Raw genomic sequence first — 23,876 nt, 5'->3', positions numbered from 1 at the left:
ATACATAATTCTACTCTCACACTGAGACTACTGTAGGTCTCTACTCTCACACTGAGACTACTGTAGATCTCTACTCTCACACTGAGACTACTGTAGATCTCTACTCTCACACTAAGACTACTGTAGATCTCTACTCTCACACTAAGACTACTGTAGATCTCTACTCTCACACAAAGACTACTGTAGATCTCTACTCTCACACTAAGACTACTGTAGATCTCTACTCTCACACAAAGACTACTGTAGGTCTCTACTCTCACACAAAGATATGTAGATCTTTACTCTACACAGACTACTGTGATCCACTTCACACTAAACACAATTCTCTACTCACACTAAGAACTGTGACCACCACAAAGACTACTGTTTGACTCTCTCTCTCACAAGTACTGTAGTTCACTCTCACTAGACTACTGTAGATCTCTACTTTCACACTAAGACTACTGTAGATCTCCACTCTCACACTAAGACTACTGTAGATCTCCACTCTCACACTAAGACTACTGTAGATCTCTACTCTGACACTAAGACTACTGTAGGTCTCTACTCTCACACTAAGACTACTGTAGATCTCTACTCTCACACTAAGACTACTGTAGATCTCTACTCTCACACTAAGACTACTGTAGGTCTCTACTCTCACACTAAGACTACTGTAGATCTCTACTCTCACACTAAGACTACTGTAGATCTCTACTCTCACACTAAGACTACTGTAGATCTCTACTCTCACACTAAGACTACTGTAGATCTCTACTCTCACACTAAGACTACTGTAGATCTCTACTCTCACACTAAGACTACTGTAGATCTCTACTCTCACACTAAGACTACTGTAGGTCTCTACTCTCACACTAAGACTACTGTAGTCTCTACCTCACTCGACCACTTAACTAAGACTACTGTAGATCTCCACTCTCACACTAAGACTACTGTAGGTCTCTACTCTCACACTGAGACTACTGTAGATCTCCACTCTCACACTAAGACTACTGTAGATCTCTACTCTCACACTGACCCTTCTGAACGAGACACTAACTTTGGGTGTGGATGTACTCTCTCGCACTAATGCTTTAGACTGTACATTTTTCTCATTGAAGGATGCGACCAGATTTACACTGTGGATTTACAGAAAACACTGTCCAAAAATCAAAGTTCTGGCTGCTGTTTGAGTGTGTGTGTGTGTGTGTGTGTGTGTGTGTGTGTGTGTCGGTCTGTGTGTGCGCGTCTGTGTGTGTGTGTGCGTGTGTGTCTGTGTGTGTGTGTGTGTGTTTGTGCCCATATATTCCCAGTGGAAAACTACTCTACACCCCCCACCCCAATTCTCTCTGGGACACTGTCCAGAAGCAACAGTTCCCAAAACCAACAGCCCCCCCCCCCCGCCCAGACAGAGCATGACCTAACTACCCCACCCTGCACACACCCACCGACAGCAAGGCTATATTTAGTCTGCAAATAGACTTCTTCAGACTCCCCTTATAAAGAAACTTCTCTGTTCTGCTCTTTTTCTTTCCTGCTTTCTGCTTCCCTCCCTCTCTCCCTCCCTCCCCCTTCTTCTCCATCTCTCTTTTCCCTCCCTCTCTCCCTCCCTCTCCCCTTCTCTCCATCTCTTCTTCCCTCTCCCTCCCGGTTCTTGTGTCGGGCCGTGACTCACTTAGCAGAGGGTGTCTGTGTTGTTTTTGGATCCCCAGCCTCATGAGGGTTCTGTAGGATTACGTTTTAAAACAGTCTGCTCTTTATCCACCGGTAGTGTGGCTCCCTGTGTGTGTGTGTGTGTGTGTGTGTGTGTGTGTGTGTGTGTGTGTGCGTGTGTGTGTGGCTGTGTGTGTGTATATCTGTATCTATGTGCATTTCATTTACGTGTTTGAGATTAGTCCAATAGTTTGCGTGTCTGCACGTGTGCGCGTGAGCGCCTGTGTCTGTGTCAGGCTGTCTGTATCCCAGCAACGTCAAACCCCGGTCCAGGAGGGCCGCAGTCTCTGCAGGTCTTTGTGATTTCCTTTCAATCGGCAGCCAGTTTTGGCCTTGGATACAAGGTCGTCTGACTTCAGCCAATCAGTGACTTAAATTAAGCAATTAAGCATCAAAACCCTGCAGACACGGCAACCCTCCAGGATTTCAGTTTGAGATCCCTGCTGTAACCTCTCTCCCTCTCCCCATCTCTCTCTCTCTCTCTCTCCAGGCCCTGTACCATGGGAAGTTCATAGACACGGGCTTTACTCTTCCTTTCTACAAGCGCATGCTCAATAAAAAGCCCACGCTGAAGGACCTGGAGTCCATCGACCCCGAGTTCTACAACTCCATCATGTGGGTCAAGTAAGTACACCGCCTCCCGCTGCATCTGACTGCGCGCCCTGTACTGGTGTGTATGATGTGTGCGTTTGATGTGTGTGTGATGTCTGTGTGATGTGGGTATGATGTGTATATGATGTGTGGGATGTATGTTTGATTTGTATATGATGTGCATATGATGTGTATATTCTATAGTAGATATGTGTGTGTTTGTGTATGATGTACGTATGATATAATGTATAATATAGTAACAATATGTGTGTATGATGTTGTATATGATATAGTAACCATGTGTGTGTTTGATGTGTGTATAAGTGTGTGATGTATTGTGTGTGATGTAGTGTATGATATAGTCATGTGTGTTTGATGTGTGTATAAGTGTGTGATGTAGTGTATGATGTAGTAATGTGTGTGTTTGATGTGTGTATATGTGTGATGTATTGTGTGTGATGTAGTGTGTGATGTAGTGTATGATGTAGTAATGGTGTGTTTGTGTACGGCAGAGACAACAGTCTGGAGGAGTGTGGGGTAGAGCTGTACTTCGCTCAGGACATGGAGATCTTGGGAAAAGTCTCCACTCACCAGCTGAAGGACGACGGCGAGAATGAACTGGTCACCCAGGAGAACAAAGAGGAGTACATCGGGTAACCTTTCTGTCTTTGTTTTTCCATCCATCCATCCATCTATTCATCCACCCATCCATCAATCAGTCCATCCATCCATCCATTCATGGTTGATTTTTGCTGGTCTATTGCAAAGTCAGACAGAGAGTGGGATTTTTTTCTCTACTGTTCGAGCCAAAATCAATACTGCATGCTGGAGTAAAGCCAATTGGTTGATCTTGAAAGAGGGAGGATGAGGGATCTACTGGAGGGTGGCAGGTGATCCAGCGGCTCTCCCAGAAGATCCACTCCTAATACTGAGACACACAGAGGGAGAGTTCCTGGCACAGGACAGGACAGCTGCATTCACAAAGCTCCCCTCAGCATGGTTCACATTTCAAGAGTTTCCCTGGCACGCCAAAAAAATGCTAATTCTATGCTGTGTCCTCTCCTCCTTCCCCTCCCTCCCTCTCCCTCCCTCCCTCCCTCCCTCCCCCTCTCTCTCTCTCAGTCTGCTGACGGATTGGCGCTTCACGAGGGGAGTGGAGGAGCAGACCAAGGCCTTCCTGGACGGGTTCAACGAGGTCGTGCCTCTGGAGTGGCTGCGCTACTTCGACGAGAAAGAGCTGGAGGTGTGTGTGTGTGTGTGTGTGTGTGTGTGCGTGCGTGTGTGTGTGTGTGTGTGTGTGCGTGCTTGTGTGTGTGTGTGTGTGTGTGTGCGTGTGTGTGTGCGTGATTGTGTGTGTGTGTGTGTGTGCATGCGTGTGCGTATGCGTCTGTGCGTGTGTGTGTGTGTGTGCGTGTGTGTATGTATGCGTGCATGTTGGGGGGGCATGTTGCGAGGGGGTGTAGGGGTGTTGGCAGGGGTTTGGGGGTTTTATGTATGTATGGAGATTTGGAAGATTAGCTAGTTGTTATAGTGGAGTAATTTCCAATAGTTTTTCCATAAACGTACTTGGAAGTGACTCTTATGCATTGCGTCTGTAATGTGAGTTAGTGAGTTTGTTTATAGTAACTGGGTACCTAATATCTCCCTGCTTCTCTCTTCTTCTTTCCCTCCTACTCTCTCTCTCTCTCAGTTGATGTTGTGTGGGATGCAGGAGGTTGATCTGAGTGACTGGCAGAAGAACACCATCTACAGACACTACACCAAGAACAGCAAGCAGATACACTGGTTCTGGCAGGTAAGACCTGAGACTGTAACTTTGATTTGTGTGTGTCTGTGTGAGTGTGCGTGTCTAAGTTGTGCGTGCGTGCGAATGTGAGTGTGTGTGTGTGTGCGTGCGTGTGGGCATATGTGAGTGTGTGAATGTGCATGCGTGCGTGTGTGTGTGTGTATAAGTTGTGCGTGCGCATGTGAGTGTGTGTGTGTGCGTGCGTGTGGGCATATGTGAGTGTGTGAGTGTGTGAATGTGCATGCGCATGCGTGCGCGTGTGTGTGAGTGTGTGAATGTGCATGCGCATGCGTGCGCGCGTGTGTGTGAATGTGCATGCGTGCGCGCGTGTGTGTGTGTGAATGTGCATGCTGTGCTGCGGTGTGTGTGTGTGTGCGTGAGATGCTATCGCTGTGGTTTGTCATCTGTGCTGCAGGTGGTGAAGGAGATGGACAGTGAGAAGCGTATCCGGCTGCTGCAGTTTGTCACAGGAACCTGCCGCCTGCCCGTCGGGGGCTTCGCTGAGCTCATAGGTACACTCAGCTGTCAATCATCCACAGTAACAGCCACGCCTGCGTGTGCGTGCGCGCCTGTTTGTTTGTGTGAGGGCGTGCTTGAGTCTTTATCTCTGTGTGTGCGTGTCACATTTTGACCTGTTTGTGGGGTCCTGTGTCTGGTCCTCAGGTAGCAACGGGCCTCAGAAGTTCTGCATAGACAAGGTGGGGAAGGAGACCTGGCTGCCCAGGAGTCACACCTGGTAAGAATCCCTACTGCTGACTGACTGCCCATTACTGCTGTCTCCTGGACATCCCCTAAACACACTTTCCCTCTCTCTCTCGCTCGCTCCCTCTCTCTCTCTCTCTCCTGCTTCTGCTCTCTCTCTCTCTCCCCCTGTCTGTCTCTCTCTCTCCGTCCATTTCGCTCTCTCTCAGTTTTAATCGGCTGGACCTGCCTCCTTACCGGAGTATGGAGCAGCTGAGGGAGAAGCTGCTGTTCGCCATCGAGGAGACGGAGGGATTCGGGCAGGAGTGAGGGGGAGAGAGGGAGGACGAGCGGTGAGACGGAGGAGCGCGGGGGAGGAGAACGAGGAGGAGGAGGAGGAGGAGGAGGAGGAGACGCCGCAAGCGGAGCGGAGAGGAGAGGGAGAAAGCAGCCCGGGGGAACAGAAAAAACCCCAGCCACTCATTGTCAGGCCCCGCCCACGTCCCTGCTCACTCGCTATGACAGACGAGCTCCTCGCGACGTCACGCCGAGCGCGTGCGCGCGTGATTAATCTTACGAAAAACGCCTCCTAGCTGCGTTCACGGTCCTGGTTGTAAATTGGTGTCATATCTTTTTTTTGATTTTTCTCTCCCTTCAAGAAAAACAGAACTCTGGCGTTATACGTATGTTTTATCGCACCAACAATCATTAACGGTGATGAAATCATGCGGAAGTGGCGGAGGCGTAGACGTCTTGAGTTCGTCCCGTTTCGCTCTTTCCTGCCCCTGAGCCGCACGCTCGCTCTCCACTGTTTGTGAGCGGCAAACTCTCTGGAGGGGGCGTGGCCTCTCACCAGCACAGCTATCCGGCAGGACCCAGGGGGGTGTGGCCACGATGATGGGACTTCCGACGAAGTGGCGTGTAGACTTTGTCTCCCCCTGCTGGCTGCCTGCCGCCTGTACATTCGCCCTCTCTCCCCTCCCTTGTAATTACACCAAATACATTATACAGGACGTCTTCAATAAAGATTATATTATATCACCTGCAAATATCAACAAATCAGCTACAGCTAATGTATGTATCTATGTAAGAGAAATAATAGTGAGACAAACCTTATTAAGAGAAGGTTCACATGAAAGGGTGAGAGAAATGTGGCCATTTTTTTCATTGTGAAAAACAGTGTTATATTGTAATGAAACAAATAAATGAAATTAAAATCTGAAGAAAGAGAGCGGTGTGTGATGAATTAAGAGTGTTTGAGTGAGTTGCCGGCGTGCAAGAATAGGAAGTAATTGCCTGGTGTGTGTTCACCCTACTGACCTAAGATCAGCCCTGTGTTCACCACTGACTGATCATGTCCCATGCCTAAGATCCCTGTGTGTTCACCCACTGACCTAAGATCAGCCCTGTGTGTTCACCCTACTGACCTCAGATCAGCCCTGTGTGTTCACCCCACTGACCTCAGATCAGCTTTATGGTGTGTGTGTGTGTGTGTGTGTGTGTGTATGTTTAAAAAGTCCACAATGAAATGTACTGACAGTTAAATATCAGTTACTGAAAGTGATATGATGTTATTCTGCAGGATGTTTACATTACATTAATTACTTCTATTCACCAGATGGTCTTACCCTGAGCCGCAAACAATGCAGGACAACATAAGTGCTTTCACCTGATTAATAATTTATATAAGCAATAATGCTAGACCTGGCTGACTGCTTTTCCAGACTGCAAAGTACTGCTATTATATTTTTCTATCAAGGTGCCAAACCAAATCCATTCCAATACTGGAGTAGCTGGTGTGTTTTTCCATTACCTTTTGAGAATGGTTCAGGTTGCTTCGGTTCAATACCTACATGGCAAAATCATATATGCTAACCAAGAGCCAAGATATAATTCTAGAACATAAACACACACATTACATCCATAGCACATAAAAATGCCATATCTTAAATTATTAGAAAACAGGGGTCTCAAACTCCAGTCCTGGAGAGCTGCAGTGTCTGCAGGTATCTGTGGTTTACCTGCAATCAGCAGCCAAATAAGGCCTTGAAAACTCATTCGTCAAACAATGCCTTAAATTAGGCACTTAAGTGCAGGAACCCGTCAAAAAGCAGCAGATACTGTGGCCCTCCAGGACTTGAGTTCAGTATTCCTCTTATAAATCGTTGGAGTGCTGTTGGGTGGGGATGTGAGGGAACCAAAAGGCAGTCTTAAGAGTGGGGTCTTCAGTCTGTGTTGGAAGATGGCCACCATGGGAAATGTGGCCCACTACTGTGGGGGACAGTGCAGGCAGGCATCATTACTGGGAGAAAGGCCGTAAAAGCAGGGGACAACCAGTCCCCATACAGCCGCAGAATGGAGAGATCCGGCTGGGGTGTAGAACTTGAAGATTGATTGGAGGTATGGTGGAGGTGTTAAGTGTTAATTCATTTTATTGACCCTGTGGGGTAATTTGTCCATCTGATCAATCCTAGCTTCTCAGGAGCAGCGGGCAGCCGCAGGGCAGCACCCGGGGACCAACTCCAGCTCTGAGGCCAGTGCCTTGGTCAAGGGCAATGGCAGGAGTGGTGGTTCCCAAATTCGGTCCTGGGGGACCCCCATGTACAGTGGTTTTCGCTCCAACCACCATTCCAATCCAAGAATTATTTTTTTCTTAATTAGGTGTTTTTCGTGTTTAGAGGGATTATGTCACATTATGTCATAAATAACTATGAATGCCATGAAGAATAAAACTCCCATGATCATATTTTGTTAATTTTGCTATATCGCAAGCAACTGCATAAGAGGTCAATAATTTTTAACTGATCAACAAAACACTGAGATGATTCAAGACAGGCTTACCAATTTGTGAAAGTTGTGGACACTGAGTCCATCTAAAACTAACCAACCTGGAAGAATAACTAAAGCAACTTCAAAGAACAAAAGACGAACACTAACGAAAATTAACAGCTTAAAATTCTAGGATTGCAGTTGTGGCTGGAACGAAAACCAGCATACACGGGGGTCCCAGGATTGAGTTTGAGAACCATTGGGCAGGAGTAGAGTATTCCTATCCTGACATGCATGTGGTAAATGGTAAATGGACCGCATTTATATAGCGCTTTTATCCAAAGTGCTTTACAATTGATGCCTCTTATTCACCCTTTCACACACACACACTCACACGTCAATGGTGAGAGGCTGCCATGCAAGGTACCAATCAACTCATTGGAAGCAATTAGGGGTTAGGTGTCTTGCTCATGCCTTTTGGCGTGGGAGAAAACTAGAGCAGAGGAAACCAACATGACCACGGGGCAAACTTAATGCAGAGAGGATGTTCCTTGAACTCTGAACCTTCTTGAAAGGCAACAGTGCTAACCACTGTGCCACCATGCCCTTACACTTGCTGGAAATACTGAAGGCTTTTATTCTGAAAACAGACCACGGGTGCAATGTCAGAAACCTCAAACAAAACAAAGTACCTCAGCTTGGGTACTGATATCCAATGTGAGCACTGCCCAAAAGGCTTAATATAATACCTGAATAGAACATATTTTTGCAATGGGTATTTGTAAAGCAGCATAAATGGAATCAATACTAAAATAAATGGTATGAATGGCAACCGGAATGGCAACTACTCTGCCGAATGATTGGAAACCGGAACTTCCTATGTCTTCCCCAACTAGGACATCAACCGGAACTTCTTGCATGAACCGGAAACCTACACAGATGTGAAGTTTATATTTGTGCTTGATCGTCGCTGCTTTAAGACTTGCTTCCAAGATGTATGCAAGTGAGATTGTTACGTTTTTTGCAGCTTATTCGCAAGCACAGAAATACAGAACTACAATGTAATTGAACTCGTGTTTTGAGTTTTATTTGAAAATAACATTTGAAACGTCGGAGGGAATTACGTTTCCTGCCCGGAGTTCTGGAACATGTGTGCGGTAAGGAGTTCATGTGTGTTAAGCAAGTTGTGGTCTTAAGAGATGAATGTGTTCAAATGTTCGAAATGAATTTGAACTCGTTGTCACGCCGTGTGCAAATAAACCAGCAAGGTTACTGGAAAATAGTTTCACTTAGCTTTATTGAAAAAGAAGTTGCATACAGATAGAAATACCTTATTACAGCGTCTTTGAAAAGCTTGCAGACAGTACGTGGTCCGCTGATGAAATTGCCCGTCTGTGCTACAATCGCTTCGACGAATTACCAAAAAGAGGCAAGCCAGAGCCGGGACGAGAGTGGACGCTTCTGGCGGCGGTTGTGAAAGTGTCCGAAGCACCGTCACAGGGTCAACCTGGACGAAAAGTCGGTGGGTACAACGACGTATCCCGACCTTGCATCTTAACGCCTTGATTCATCAAACTAAATAATATCAGTATTGGCGCATTTTACGACTCTCCCTTCAAGTAACGGCTCCGAAGAGAATATGCATAGAAAAGATTCTGAAATCGGTTTTCCGTTGTTGTGATAACAGATGCTGCGTGGAGTATGATGAATCTCTGACTAGGTCACGGCTGTAAATCGTATGTGTGACACCTGCTCCTGCTCCACAGTTGAAAAGGAGGTGGTGTCCTTGGGGACGGGTACCAAATGCATTGGACAGTCAGCCATGAGCCCCCGCGGTAAGATCCCTGAATTTACCCCAAATTTACTGTCCCACTTTATGGGATGTGTACTTGTCACCTCTGACTTTACTCCCCTCCAGGTGATGTGCTAAATGACAGCCATGCTGAGGTCATCGCCAGGAGGGGCTTCGTCAGGTAAGGGAGTGGCCTCGCAGTCGATGTAAGTTTGTTTGTGTGTCTTCTACATTTGTGGGTGCTCCTTATTTGCCTGGTGTACATGCTCATATGCGTGTCTCTCATATGAGCATATTTGTAATTGACCAGAGCTGTGTGTCCCTGTGTGTGTATTTGTCTGTGTGTGTCCGTGTGTGTGTCCGTACGTGTGTGTGTGTGTCCTGCAGGTACCTGACAGAGGAGCTGAGGAGGGCGGTGGTTGGGGAGGACAGCAGGGTGTTTTGCCCCGGAGACGAGCGGGGAAAATGGCGGCTGCTGGACGGCGTCTCGTTCCTCTTCTTCACCAGCCACACCCCCTGTGAGTCCGCCGTCCGTCTGTACCGCGTGCGGATTGGCCGGAATTGGGTCCGCATCACCCGCCCCCCGGTCTGTCCCGCCAGTGCAGCGACTGCGCTGGCTGTGAAAACGGGTTGCCCTGTGGGGTGAACCGGATTCCCCGTTCTGGGCAGAATAGTGAACGCGGTGCAGAATTAGCAGAAGTACGAGAAGCACGTGCAGTCATGGGCGGGGGTTTCTGTTTTCATATGCTAGAAGTACAGAAAAATGAGCAGACCTGTTTATTCTGAGAATAACACGCATACTAGATGTTCCAAATGAGAAATAGTCCGAAAACTGAAACATTTATTTCTGGTATTAATAAAGTAATACAAGTGCAATGGTCTAAGTGGGCTGTTTGAACAAAACTAGTTCACGTGTTTAAAATACATGTTTAAAATTGTCAGCTTGTCGTCTATTTCTGCTTGCTATGTTCGTTTGTTGAGCTGGGGGGTTTGGATTATTCCTCAGTTTGAGTGGCACATTCCACCCTCACCAGTTTTGCAGAGTCAAATAATGGGATGTGGGTAAGGCCAGGTACATGGAGTGCACCCAAAGTGCACAGACCTGCGGTAAAACAGGATCACACAGCTAATGAGGGTCAAACCTGAGCTCCTAGAGAAGCTCACCTGCCTGTGTGCAAACGCCTTTACAGGTGGCGATGCCTCCATCATCCCCATGATGGACGGCCAGTCGCAGCCCTGTCTACCAATCGGGACGGTGGGGCGAGCCGACGGAACCAATGAGGCGCCTGCAGTTACAGACGGGGGCGGGACCCTGAAACGGCAGACAGAGGGGGAGGAGGGCGGGGCCTGCAAACGCCCCCGGCTGGATACCGAGGAAGAGGAGGAGGAGGAGGAGGAGGCGGTCAGAGCACCTGAGGACCTCCTCTCTCCCGCCGAACGCGGCGCCGCGGACGCCGACGTCGCTAACGCTGGAGGTCCGGAGGAGCGGGCTCGGGACGTCCACAGGACGGGGGCCAAGTGCGTCCCGGGGGCCCGCGCGGACCCCCGGGAGGCGGGGCCGGGGTACCACAGCGTGGGGGCGCTGAGGGTGAAGCCGGGGCGGGGGGAGCCCACCCGCTCGCTCTCCTGCAGCGACAAGCTGGCGCGCTGGGCCGCGCTGGGCTGCCAGGGCGCGCTGCTCTCGCACTACCTGCAGGGGGCGATCCGCTTCGGCGCCGTGGTCACGGGGAAGTGTCCCTACAGCCCGGCGGCCATGGAGAGGGCGCTGATCAGCAGGTGAGGGCAGGAGGCCTCAGAAAGAGGCTCATGTCGACCCCCTCCTCTCCCTTAATCTATCCCCCCCAAATTTGCCCAACTCTACTCTACTGTCTCCTCCATCTCTGCGTTACTGTCCTCTACTCTTTACTGTCCTGTGTCTCTGCTCTCCTCTGCTTTCTACTTTCCTCTCTTCTCTTTGGATACCCTCTCCTCCTGCTCCTCCTCCTCTCCCTGATGTTAGTGTAACATAACGTAACATAATATAATGACGAGAACAGGCCATTCAGTCGAGCAGTGCTCGTCGTTAAATTAGTGCTCTGATTACCTACTGACTAGATCAGGGGTGGCCACCTCCGCTCCTGGGGAGCCGCAGGGTCTGCGGGTGTTTTTGACCTTAAATACAACTACCACTTACACAAAATAAACCAGGTGAGGTGAGTTGACTGTGTAATCAACTGCTTTAATCGATCAATTAAGTGCCGAGTAAAAACAAAGGCCAGCAGACCCTGCGGCTCTCCAGGACCTGGGTTGGCCACCCCTGGACTAGATAGTATCTAACACTGCATCAAGCCTAGTCTTGAAAATCCCCAGAGCTTCTGCCTCTACTACATGACCTGGCAGGCTGTTCCACACATTGACTATTCTCTGCGTAAAAAAATTCTTCTTAATGTCTGTATGGAATTTACCTTTTGTTGATTTCCATGTATGTAAATGTGGTTGTGTATATATGTGCGTGTTGTGTTTTCAGTGGAACTGTGCTGTGGTAGGAACGTGCAGCTGTTTTGAGCTCATTGGTTCAGTACCGGTGATTAACGCTCTTTGTCGGACGGCCCGGTGCGTGCGCTTAGCAAACGAGCCTGACCCGGCGCGTCTCCCGTCTGCGCAGGTGTGCGCAGGTAACGGGGCTGCCCGTCGGGTACGAGCTGCAGCCGCCGCAGCTGCTGCAGTCCGGTCTGGAGTTTGCGCACAGCCAGGCGCAGACGGAGCGCAGCCACCGGCAGGGCCAGGGCAGGGTCTCACCCTGCGGCGCAGGTGGGACGCCTCTCTCCGTCTCTGTCCTTCTCTTTGTCCTTCTCTCTCTGTCTTTGTCCTTCTATCTATCTCTGTCCTTCTCTCTCTGTCTCTCTCTCCATCGCTGTCTGTTCTTCTCTTTCTCCTTCTTTCTGTCTGTCCTTTTTATGTCTCTGTCCTTCTCTCTCAGTCTCTGTCCTTCTCTCTCCGTCTCTGTCTTTCTCTCTTAGTCTCTGTCCTTCTCTCTCCGTCTCTGTCCTTCTCTCTCAGTCTCTGTCTATGTCTTCCTCACTGTCTATCATTCTCTCTGTCTGTCTTTCTCACTGTCTATCATTCTCTGTCTCTGTCTTTCTCACTGTCTGTCATTCTCTCTGTTTGTCTTTCTCACTGTCTAATATTCTCTCTGTCTATGTCTTCCTCACTGTCTATCATTCTCTCTGTCTGTCTTCCTCACTGTCTATCATTCTCTCTGTTTGTCTTTCTCACTGTCTAATATTCTCTCTGTCTATGTCTTCCTCACTGTCTATCATTCTCTCTGTCTGTCTTTCTCACTGTCTATCATTCTCTGTCTCTGTCTTTCTCACTGTCTGTCATTCTCTCTGTTTGTCTTTCTCACTGTCTAATATTCTCTGTCTATGTCTTCCTCACTGTCTATCATTCTCTCTGTCTATGTCTTCCTCACTGTCTATCATTCTCTCTGTCTGTCTTTCTCACTGTCTATCATTCTCTGTCTCTGTCTTTCTCACTGTCTATCATTCTCTCTGTCTGTCTTTCTCACTGTCTATCATTCTGTCTCTGTCTTTCTCACTGTCTGTCATTCTCTGTTTGTCTTTCTCACTGTCTATCATTCTCTCTGTTTGTCTTTCTCACTGTCTAATATTCTCTCTGTCTCTGTCTTTCTCACTGTAATGTAATGAGCAAATGACAACTACAGGTTTCAAAAGAAACAGCGTTTAGTTTGGCCTCCCAAACACTGCTTGTGTCCGGCTGAGGCATTCACTTCTATGATGCGGAATGAAATCTGGACTGTGCCAGATAGCTCCTACAGTTATCTACAAAGAACAATATCTTCAAGTCTTCCTTCATTTTCCCCCCCATTGTTCTTTAGCTTCCAGATTTAGCTATATTCGCAAATTAGCTTAGCATGTGTAAGAGAAACCTACCTTGTGGAATGTACTAGTTATCCAGGTAACCACTGATAAACTACTAGGTGGTCAGACCTACTGTCAGTGTAGTATTAGCCACGTGGTCACGATGTTGACTTAAAATAGACTGTTGTTGTGTTTCAGAAAGGCCTTATATACTGCTTTTGAAGTCTTGTTTTGAAGTTAAATTAACCAATGGAAAACATTTTTGAAAACCAGCTACCAGTTTGGTTTGTCACTTAACTGGTCCAAGCAAACTCTCCAGAATGGCAATTACTTTTACATAGGGAAACTTCTGTTGGAATAAGTCAACAAGTACAGTTTTTCAGCAAACCCACAAGAAGCAGCTTGTGTTGGATATAGTGCTATGTACCACAGTGAGTTCTCCTGCGTGGATAACAGTGGACTTAGTACGTTTCACAGACGAATAAATCAGCATAGCATTTAGAACAGATATACATTGCTTTTCACTTCTTCTATAACAATTTTCTGTATAGAGCTCGCATGTACGCACAGATTTAATAGAATATGTTCTCTTTTTGTCCAATGTGCTTTTACTGATGGGTTCGTGTTGGTCATTTCTTTCTGATTGATTGGCCATGTTGAGGTTCTGTTCCTTATTAACGGTCATGTTCTGTTTCTATTGCAGCCATCAGCTGGTGCGCCGTCACTGACCAGCCACTAGATGTCACTGCAAACGGCTACAAACAGGGCGTGACAAGGAAGGCTCTTGGCACAGACAAATCCAGGTACCCGAGTCTTTCTCTGCCTTGGTTTCAGTTTCATTACTGTTTGAGTAAAATTCAGTGTAATTGATTACACGGAATAAAAACGCACCATTAGCACCAGTCACATTCCCGTGTACAATCGGGCCAAAGTTACTGAGTCCCAGGAGACGTTCCAGAAACAGCCTCACTCGGCAGTTTTTAAATCATCCTTGAAAACACATCCGTTTAATCTGATTTGGCGCAGCGGCTGAGCTGCTCCAGAATACCCCTCAGTGTGTCTGTTTCCTCTCGTGCTTTAGTGACGGTTTATTATTGTATTTATTATCTTGTACTACGCATTTTATTTGTCGTTTTATTGCTGTCATCATTTTTGTGCCGTGCATTGTTTTTATTTAGAATTTTGTTCTCTTGCATGAAGCAGGTTCGTTTATAGTGAAGTGAAGCTCTGCATTTGAGATATTCTATATAAATAAATTATGATGAAATGTGTGCTTTTACAAAGATATTCAAGAATAAAGTATTAACAGAAAATATGGTATACATTTTATATTTGTATATATTTGCACATAATGTTGATACACAAAAGGACACAGTGTCCCTGGTTTACTCATTTGTTATTGATCAGAATAACAGCTGCCTGGCTGTCCGCTCCTGCTTCTGATTGACAGCTGCATGCCCGCCTGCTCCTGCTTCTGATTGACAGCTGCATGCCCGCCTGCTCCTGCTCCTGATTGACAGCCGTCTGTCTGTCTGCAGGTCTTTGATCTGTAAGGCCGAGCTCTTCCGCTGCTTTCTGAACCTGCTGGCAGTCACCGCAGACTCCCAACTCCCACAATCCCTGAGGTAAGGGAGGCGTGTGTGTGTGTGTGTGTGTGTGTCTGTCTGTGTATCTGTGTGTGTGTGTGTGTACCTGTGTGTGTGTGTGTGTGTGAGCCCTTCCACCTTGACAGAGATCTTCTGTTCCTTTCTGTCCCTGTAACCGGACTCCTCCCCTCCCTGTCTCGGCTCCTCCCCCAGGGGTGATGACAACGCAAAACACAATGAGGACACAATGGGAAGCGATGCGTTATCATTCTCACTAATACAGTTGCACAGGTGCCAAACATGTATTAAAGCCTGCTGCTGACAGGCACTTGTACACACACACACACACACACTTTCTCTGAAATGCTTGGTCATGCTGACAGGCACACACACACACCTTTTCTCTCGAACGCAGCCTTTTCTCAAGCTGACTGACACACACACACACACACACTCTTTCTCTCAAACGCAGCCTTTCTCAGTCACGCTGACAGTCACACGCACGCACCCACATGCACACTCTCTCTCACACAAGGACATGCACACAGCGTCTCAGAAACTCCCAGGCACTCGCACGCACTGTGGCTGCCTGCGCGCTGCTGAGGTCTCACACAGGAAATCACAGTTTGGCCAGAGGGAGGCTGAGCCCCACTAATGGGTTGCAGGTTTGGGCTGGCGACATACTTTCACACACGTCTCCTTGGTGACCACCGTGAGGGGTGGGGCCGAGGGGCGGGGCTGGACTGGACTGAGGGGCGGGGCTGACTCAGGTGCTGTCGTCCATAGGGGGAAGGAGCTGCAGACATACTGGGACTACAAGCAGGCTGCGCAGACGTACCAGCAGGCCTGGCTGCAGCTGCGCACGCAGGCCTTCCCACTGTGGCTGCGCAGCCCTCGAGACCTGCTGCTGTTCCGCTGAGCTGCCGTGCCCACGGACACGCTGCGTGTGAGCGTGTCTGTCTGTCTGTCTGTGTGTGTCACATTTTTACTTGTATGTGTGTGTGTCACATCTGTACCTGTTTGTGGGGGTCCTGTGTCTGTTCCTCCGGTAGCAACGGGCCTCAGAAGTTCTGCATAGACAAGGTCTGATAAAGTGTGGGTGTGTTTGTGCGTGTGAGTGTGAGTCTCTGCTTAAGTGTGTGTGTATGTGTGAGAGGGAGTCTGTTAAAGTCTGGGTGTGCGTGTGTGTGCGTTGTCGTTTACCAAAACACCTTGTTCCACCTTCCACCGATGTGTTACCAAGAATCTTAAATAAAGACGCAAAAGAGAAACCATTTTAAATGTATTTTTTATTGGTTAGGTCATCCAGCTACCTCACCTTTCAAATATTTTAACTTAAAATCTTTGAATATAATCTAAAAAAAAAAAAAGAGAAAAGAAAGAAAAGTGAAGAACTCCAAACAACAGTAAAACAAAAAAAATGATAATATTAATGAAATCTAATACAAAATATCGAGCACTTTCAAAAATACAGCAAAACCCATTCACAGATCAAAGGAAAACAAAATGGAGTCGCTCCGTCTCTCGCGTATTTTAAAAGCGGTCTAACGTACACAGCATGGGTACAGGACAGGTCTGCAGACACGGATGCATCGATTATACGATTAATATAGTGATCATTCTTACAAATGGCCACATTCTCGTGGTCTGTGGTACAGTCACACTGGAAGGGGGATGAGAGGGGACGGGTGTTGGGGAGAGAGAGGGCAGGGGGGCGGTAGTGATCGGGCTGGTCAGGCAGGAGGGTCGTCGGAGGAGAGCCTCGGAGGTCTAAAAGCCGAACGTGTTCTCTCCGCTGTACGCCACGTACAAAAACCCGTCCTCGTCCCTCTCCTTCTCGTACAGCTGTCCCATCGTCAGGCTGCAGGGGGCGACAGAGTGCAACGAGTGAGACCGGGCCCGTACAAACACACACACGCACGCGATCCATCCGGAATGACACACTTCCTTTCTTTGGAAGGACTTTCCAGCCCGTTGTTTGTAATCGAGAACTATTTCATCACGACCTCTCCAGCTGTCAGAAAATATCGCTGGCTTTTGTGTTACAGGGCCAGCGATTGGGTCGGACCGCGGGTTGCGGTGGGTGGCGCGGGTTTTACGATTGGGCGAAGCGACAGGCCCGGCGGTGCGATTGGCTGAAAGTCTGGGGCCTCTGGCGTGTAAGATGAACTGAGAGTGCCAGGAGTTTTTCTGGTTCAGTGGTCGGCGGCACCCAGGGGGGGGTCGCTCCCGGAACAGTGGCGCCCAGAAACCTTTTCACAGCCGCGGCGCGCCAGAAATCCACCCGCGGAACTCTCGACGCGCGACGCGCGACGCGCGGTCAAGGTACGCGCTCAAACCGGCCCCCGGAGCTCGGGGAGACCCTATCGAGGCCCGGGCCGAGGGCCCTGATGAGCGGAGTTCGCGGTAAAGGGGTTTCCCTGCAGCGCCGCCACAGTGACCTCGGGCCCAGGGCGGTTTTCGGCTCGTACCCCGCGGCCCCTTCAGGGCTACGGGGTGGTGAAAGGCGAGCAGAGTTCGCCATCCGCCCCGCGTCTCCCGGTCACCTTGGGACCCAACTCTGCTGCTGTCCGCCACGTCCGCTTTCACAGGGAGATCGGATTCTCACACGCTCCTGGAGACAGAAACTGTGCTCCTGCTTGGCTGAACAATGGAGCGTAGGCTCCTGTTACACACGATACCCCCCCCTACACACACACCCACATAGACACCATTGGTGAGCATCAGACCCACTGACACAGATGCCTTCACTTTTAAATACGCTTCCTGTTAACACACACCCACACACACACACACACACACAATCAGTAAGTGGCCAGAATGACTGGAAGGGGAGTGCCCTGATCTCCCAGGTGTGGTGTTACAGTTTTCTTTAAAGGAAGTGAAAATGAAATGCTATCCATCTGGGCCAATGACTCCTTTGAGCCTACAGCGGCCCCGGGGACCCCCGAGCCCGCCCACCCTGACCCCTGACCCCTGACCTGGATTGGGGGACGGTCTTGTCGACAAACAGGAAGATGGCCTTTTCGGACGGCAGCTGGATCCGCTTCCTGATGATCCACATGAACTGGGCCACCGTGATGTCGGAGGGGACCAGGTACTTCCGCTTGTCGATGTCCACGATCTGTGAACCCGACACCTTCTCCACGATCACCTGAGAGGCGCACACACACACACACGTATTTACATACATATACACAGAGAAAGACCGTGGTCCATATTCTTAGCATCTCGGATTAGGGGTGCAGGCCTAAGATCAGTTTAGCCTTTGATCCCGTACTGGGTAAGGTTAGGATACAGGCGGAGGACAGCTGATCCTAGATCAGCAATCCTAGTCTGAGTTGATCTGTGCATCTGGCTCCCAGATCCATTTCCCACTCATTTCTACATCAAGCAAGTCTTCAACTTGTAGAGCATGCAAATTATATATAATCGCAAGTGTGGTGAAATCACTTTGGGGAAAACGGAGGGTTTCCTGCTTTTAGAACTGGCTCAAACCCCCAGGTGGAGCAGCGAAAAATGAAGGATGATATTTCCTCCATTTTTTAAACCCAAGCTGTAATGCTGAACACAGCTGCAGGCCTATCCGCTAGCTTCCATCAACTCCAGATGTGCCGGAGCAACAATGAACTGTTAATATTTCAACCAATCGGAAGGCTTCCTCCCCACGGCAAAATGTAACAGCACCACAATGCTGACACCCTACGATAGCTCCGCCCATTCTTGGTCTCTTGGAAACCTCACTCTGCCGGTGCTGCCATCCGTACGGATGCATGCTCATTCGCTTTGGGAGGGCGGGGCTCCGACGGGGTGGGGGTTCCCCTGACAAATCCCTCCCCCCTCCCTCCCTGTGCGACGCTATAAATAGCCAGGCATGAAGCCCCCGTGGGAGTACCGGAAGGCCACAGTAAATACTACCACTGGATTCTGTTTGGACTGAGCCCCCCTCCCCCCCCCCCCCACTCAGAGGGGGGACACACTCACGCTCACACACACTTACCGGGACCCTGTCAGGATATTTGTTGCGGATTTTGGCCGACTCCACGCACCTGTGTTCTGCGGAAAGAGAGGGAGAGAGAGGGAGGGATGAGCTGGGAAGAGGAGGTCTGCATGTACACCGAGCCCCAAAACCTGGAGTGACTGGGATCAGACGGGTCAGTGCTGTAGGGCAGCTGGACATCAGTGCAGAATCCTGAATTGTCATTGGTCCTTGAGGTGAGGCGTACGTGGGGGACCAATGGCTTGCGTTGTTGCAGAGGGGTGGCGGTACCACTGTGCTGGGAACGTCACACGTTTAATCGACTGCTACGTCAGCCCATCAGTACAGGTAGATTCATTATTTTGCTCCTGAATAATCAAATGGGCAAATGGGTTATGTGATTTTTGAATGATCGATGTGTTAGGCTTGATGTGTTGGAGTCCTTAACCCTTTGATGTGTAGGCCTTTTGGAATGGTTTTTTTTTCTTTCAGAATTCTATATCAGAGTTCTAGAACTCTATCGCTTTCAATTACCAGTAGTGATTGTGACATCAGCATTAGAATGTTCAGTGAAGAGAATTCCAATCACGTGACGTTAAAGGGTTAAACTCTTAAAGCTGCCATAACCTAACAGTGCCCAGTGACCCAACACCAGCCATTCCTCAGGAGTACTGCTGCCATGATGCATGACGTGTGGAGACAGATCAGGCCCAGTGCAGCTCTCCTCACCTCGTCTACACAGGGACAAAACGCTACAGAAGGCGAGGAGGAAGAGGATTCTTTTTTTATTTGCTCTGATCTTTAAATGCTGAGGAAGACCGAAGTTAATGAATAATGAATTGCATTAATGGTGTACTTTCCATCTCCTGATCGCAAAAACCATGTAAGGGCGAGGAAGGTAAATTCACCTCAACCCCCACCGACGAAGACTAGCTGGGCACCGCAGAGCCAATCAGAGCGGCGAGGAACACACAGGGAACCAATGGAATGCATATGGGGGCGGGGATACCGGCACTGGTTGGAATAATACATTGCATAAACCTGATTGCGGATAAACTGTGTTAGTTCATTTTGTTTATCATTTGACTATTTGAGACCTTTACAAGCCGTACGTAAGTTTTGGCTCCTATGAAAAAAATCAATAAACGTTGAAACGCACGTTGCAATTCTGAGGCTCCTCCCGGATATTTTTTTTATTGACACTGTCACATTTTGAACTTCATTAACGCTTTCAAACCAATCCGCTATGTTCTGTTCTTCCCCTCTTAGGATCGTACGTACGCATCCAGAGTGAATAAGCGGCTCTGGTTGAAAGGGCGCTCCCAGCAGCAGATGCAGGAGCTTAAAGTGTTCCGTGCGGGACGGGTCTTCCAGCGCGGCCGAAACGCGACCCGGCCCTCGCGCCAGCTCTCGTCCGCGCATCGATTTTTTATAACGGCTTCCTTTAAAAGGGGAACGCTTAAAGCAGCGTCCGCGCCCTCGCTTGATGCGCATTTCTCCGGCGGTCCCCGGCCCTCCCGCTCGACGAGCGAGTCGGCGGCCAAAGAGCGGACGGGCGGGCGAGCTCCACGCCACACGCCCGCACGTGCCCGTAGACCTGTCAATCATCCGAGCCCCTCCCACCCAAGCATCTCCCTGGAGTTATACTCCGCCGCCGTCACCTTTTGCCAGATTTTCATATTAATAGTGTTTTCCAGGGAAGTGCTTAGGGGCAGGGTCCGTGTTTAGATTAGATTAGATTTTACTTTATTGTCAGATTTCTCTGGAATTTGTCTTGCATCACAAGCCGTATGTCTTGCATCACATACAGAAGGACAGACATTCATTGATACAGTAAAATAAGACACTACATACAGTTGTAGCACATTTCATTGATAATAGATCATTATAAAACATCATAGGTACCATGTGCATTTCTGTTTCCAGGGTAATATTAGAAATGCAAAGTATGCCGTTTGTAACAGTGAACAGTGAGCCAGTGGATTGATCCAATCATCTGTTATCTGTGTTTCAGCATTTAAATAATATTAGGCAGGGCTTGCTCTTTTGTTTTTAATATGAAATCTTTTTTTGGTTAAAAAAAAAATAAAATAAAAATTGTACCACTTGGAAAAAGGCAGCCAAGGAAATTTCCGAACTTTCATTGTAATCGTAAACACTGTTTTAAACGTAACTACAGTATTGTAATGTGTTGTAATAATGCAGGAAATGCTGTACCGTAACTGTGATCTGTGTAACATCAGATTTCCATGTGGTCGAGATGAGGAGGGGATATACAGCACGTGTTATTGATGGTTCGCGTATAAATGTCAATTTCAATGAAATCATACACCGATGAAAAATTGATGTATGGAAAGCACTGCGCTGCTTACAGGGAGACCGTGAGGCGTTCCCTGCAGGGTGGCTGACGTCCAACCCATATATAAATTACCCCCTCCACGCAGTAGCACTTTCTGTACTGTTGACCCATCTCTGTCTGTTATTCTCTTTGCTTTCCCACATCCGGGAAAAAAAAAAAACTGAAAAAGCACAAAAGGAGTGTGGGCTGCCTGTGCTGGCTGCAACATCACATGGACCATTTTAAATGAGGAAAAATCCAGGGTTACATATTTGTGAAGTTACTGCAATCTGGTGTAAAAACAAAACGGCCTAAAACAGTTCAGTCAGTTTTGCTGTGAGAATGATAGTGTCCACGTTCAGAGTTGTGAAAGTGGTCTGTACAGAGGTGGCCAATGTAATAGCACATTATCCACATTACTCACTATGACAAAAATATCAGCGTAACAGAGGGTGAAGATGATCATCTGTGAGTGCTTCTGGGTGAATGTTATGGTTTGGTCTTGCTTTAACATTAGGGGTACGCTGGGTCAACATAGGGGATATGTTTCAAGTGCTATTTTGGGTTCTGCTTTAAAGTTACACATGAGATAAACTGGCCAGCCCATAGCTTGGCAGACCGTATATCTGCCATGCTAATTAACGTTAGCCAAATGAAATGCGGACGACAAAATTACACGTAATCAGGAATAACGGCGTGAGAAGGTGCCGCCGGCTTTAAGACTGACCCCTGAGGAACTCCAGACCCATGAAATGGCGGACGATTTACGCCGCCGCTGATAAGATTTGAGGCGGTTTAGGAGCGGCACCATTCCTGTCCGTCCCGCGAATCGCGCTTACAGCCGACCGCAGTTTTGACCCTTTTTTACTGGGTTTATCTAAAGAATGTCTGGCAGCTCCGCCATGTTCCTCGAGCTCCGCGGGACTTGGGACCGAGCTGAGGCGCTACTGACGGCCACGAAACGCCACCAGCGCGCCAGACACCGAGGCACGTGTTCTCAATTTAATAGAGGTGGGTTAAGGGTCATTAAGATCACCGTGGGACAGAGGTAATGTGTGACAGAGATGATGTGTGTAGTTGTGTGTGTAACAGCGGTGATGTGTAACAGATGATGTGTGCAGTTGTGAGTGTGTAACAGTGGTGATGTGTGTGTAACAGTGGTGTGTAACAGAGGTGAAGTGTAACAGAGATGATGTGCAGTTGTGTGTGACAGTGGTGATGTGTATAGCAGTGATGTGTAACAGATGATATGTGCAGTTGTGTGTGTGTGACAGTGGTGATGTGTGTAACAGTGGTGTGTAACAGATATGTGCAGTAGTGTGTGTGTAACAGTGGTGTGTAACAGAGGTGAAGTGTAACAGAGATGATGTGTGCAGTTGCGTGTGTGACAGTGGTGATGTGTGTAACTGGTGTGTAACAGATATGTGCAGTTGTGTGTGTGACAGCGGTGATGTGTGTAGCAGTGATGTGCTGTGTAGTGATAGTGTGTAGTCTATATTGATGGTGAGAGATTTTGAGTGTGTGTCAAAGCTTTCCCATGTGCAGTCAGATAAGTTTGGTATCACCGCTGATACACACACAGCATCTTCTGAACGGATCTATTCTTCTCCAGAGGTTCTAAGGTCAGGCAGCTACAATTTAGAAATCAATAACACTTTCTGGAGGGCGTGTGTGTTGGGGGGGAAGGGAGGGGGGTATTAATTTATTTTCCATGTACAAGACCGGCATATCCTTGCTTCAGCGGTGCCATATATTTGGATATTCAAAGTAAGGCCCACAAAAACCCTGATGTATAACCTTATGCAACAGTAGCAAAAATCCCTCAATGATTCTGAGGTGGATCTTTAAAAAAATAATACCTAGCCCACTGAGCATCGGCCAAACTAAAGAGAGGGTGACCACTTAAGTTAATTTTTTGTCTCAGTTCTCCGACTGTGAAACTGGGCTTAAATAATGTACATGTATGTTGTAGGCCTACTTGTCATGTATTCTGCGTGTTCCACATAGGAGTGTAGACGGAGAACTATGACAGCTGTCATTTTGTAAAGTCAGGCCGATTCTGAAACAAACGTCAGTGTGGACCTTTCAGCCCAGTTAGCAGCCAGCTACTCCGTGACAAAGAGATCCAAGGAGACCTTTCGTTTAACAAACACAATTACACGGCCACATATTACATTTGACACCTCGCAGCTTATTTTTACCCGAGCTAATACAGCTGTGGGAACACCTGACACACATTTTGAAACGCTAGTAAGTGCTGTAATAGTAAATATGCGCAAGTCACCCTCGTAGCTAGGCCATGAAATCGCCAAGCAGTTACATGCATCAAAACAGTGTATAACCGTTCGAAAATACAAGCGTAGTTTTCGCAGTATCGATTTCCCAGACGCCAATAATAAGGAAAATCCCTTACCCAGGGAATGATCTTCTTTAAACATCCATTTCATTTTTGCAGATTACACACTGTTCTGCTGGATTCTGAAAAGAAAAATGATGGACTGTATCACTGTTAAGTTATATAAAAATAAAAACTAAAACGACAACAATGTAGCAAAACAAGCTTCAGACGTCCGAGTCCAACCCAAGCGATGATGTCACTTCTCGATCATACCATTTTCACTACAGATGGGGGAGGCCGATATGAATAAGAAAGCAAAGGCAAACGGTCTCGTTCTTTCTTTTGATGTGATTGGACTAAGTTTTCATTGATCTTAAAATAAAATGTCGAATAATATCAAATCGCCTTATGTGTTATACGGTTAAGCTTTTCAAAGCGTACATTGTTAATAGCATAGTACAGTC

The 23,876-nt window shown here is 47.9% G+C and overlaps 3 protein-coding genes across 8 annotated transcripts in view; 2 read left to right on the top strand and 1 right to left on the bottom strand.

Moving 5' to 3' along the window:
* Positions 1-5,977, top strand: part of wwp2 (WW domain containing E3 ubiquitin protein ligase 2) — a 51,902-nt gene extending 45,925 nt beyond the window's left edge. Inside the window, exons 17-23 of the mRNA XM_064313774.1 lie at positions 2,183-2,316; positions 2,796-2,936; positions 3,406-3,526; positions 3,974-4,078; positions 4,485-4,581; positions 4,733-4,805; positions 4,981-5,977. Of these exons, the coding sequence (XP_064169844.1) occupies positions 2,183-2,316; positions 2,796-2,936; positions 3,406-3,526; positions 3,974-4,078; positions 4,485-4,581; positions 4,733-4,805; positions 4,981-5,080 (771 nt within the window). The 3' untranslated portion in view covers positions 5,081-5,977. The remainder of the gene's footprint in view (positions 1-2,182; positions 2,317-2,795; positions 2,937-3,405; positions 3,527-3,973; positions 4,079-4,484; positions 4,582-4,732; positions 4,806-4,980) is intronic.
* Positions 5,978-8,025: 2,048 nt separating this feature from the next.
* On the top strand, positions 8,026-16,031 carry adat1 (adenosine deaminase tRNA specific 1). Of its 6 annotated transcripts, none has more exons than XM_064313226.1 (11): positions 8,026-8,676; positions 8,880-9,041; positions 9,207-9,354; positions 9,438-9,492; positions 9,699-9,829; positions 10,502-11,087; positions 11,956-12,101; positions 13,875-13,974; positions 14,710-14,796; positions 14,971-15,048; positions 15,544-16,031. In XM_064313226.1, exons 3-11 carry the CDS (start codon positions 9,258-9,260, stop codon positions 15,674-15,676), a joined length of 1,413 nt encoding a protein of 470 aa, XP_064169296.1. In that variant the 5' UTR covers positions 8,026-8,676; positions 8,880-9,041; positions 9,207-9,257; the 3' UTR covers positions 15,677-16,031. The 6 variants fall into 6 exon arrangements, with proteins under 6 accessions (XP_064169296.1, XP_064169295.1, XP_064169292.1 ...); XM_064313225.1 differs by having other exon boundaries at positions 8,860-9,041; XM_064313222.1 differs by having other exon boundaries at positions 8,028-8,676; positions 8,873-9,041; positions 9,286-9,354.
* A 406-nt stretch (positions 16,032-16,437) lies between these two features.
* On the bottom strand, positions 16,438-23,679 carry gabarapl2 (GABA(A) receptor-associated protein like 2). Its single transcript, XM_064313249.1, has 4 exons — positions 23,488-23,679; positions 18,758-18,813; positions 17,739-17,911; positions 16,438-16,618 (listed from the first exon to the last, which is right to left on the bottom strand). The coding sequence occupies exons 1-4, from the start codon at positions 23,519-23,521 to the stop codon at positions 16,528-16,530; spliced, it is 354 nt and encodes a 117-aa protein (XP_064169319.1). The 5' UTR covers positions 23,522-23,679; the 3' UTR covers positions 16,438-16,527.
* Between the last annotated feature and the right edge of the window lie 197 nt (positions 23,680-23,876).

Source organism: Anguilla rostrata, chromosome 16 (genome assembly GCF_018555375.3).
Source record: "Anguilla rostrata isolate EN2019 chromosome 16, ASM1855537v3, whole genome shotgun sequence".
Lineage (NCBI taxonomy): Eukaryota > Metazoa > Chordata > Actinopteri > Anguilliformes > Anguillidae > Anguilla > Anguilla rostrata.
This window is presented reverse-complemented; position numbering and strand designations above follow the sequence as displayed.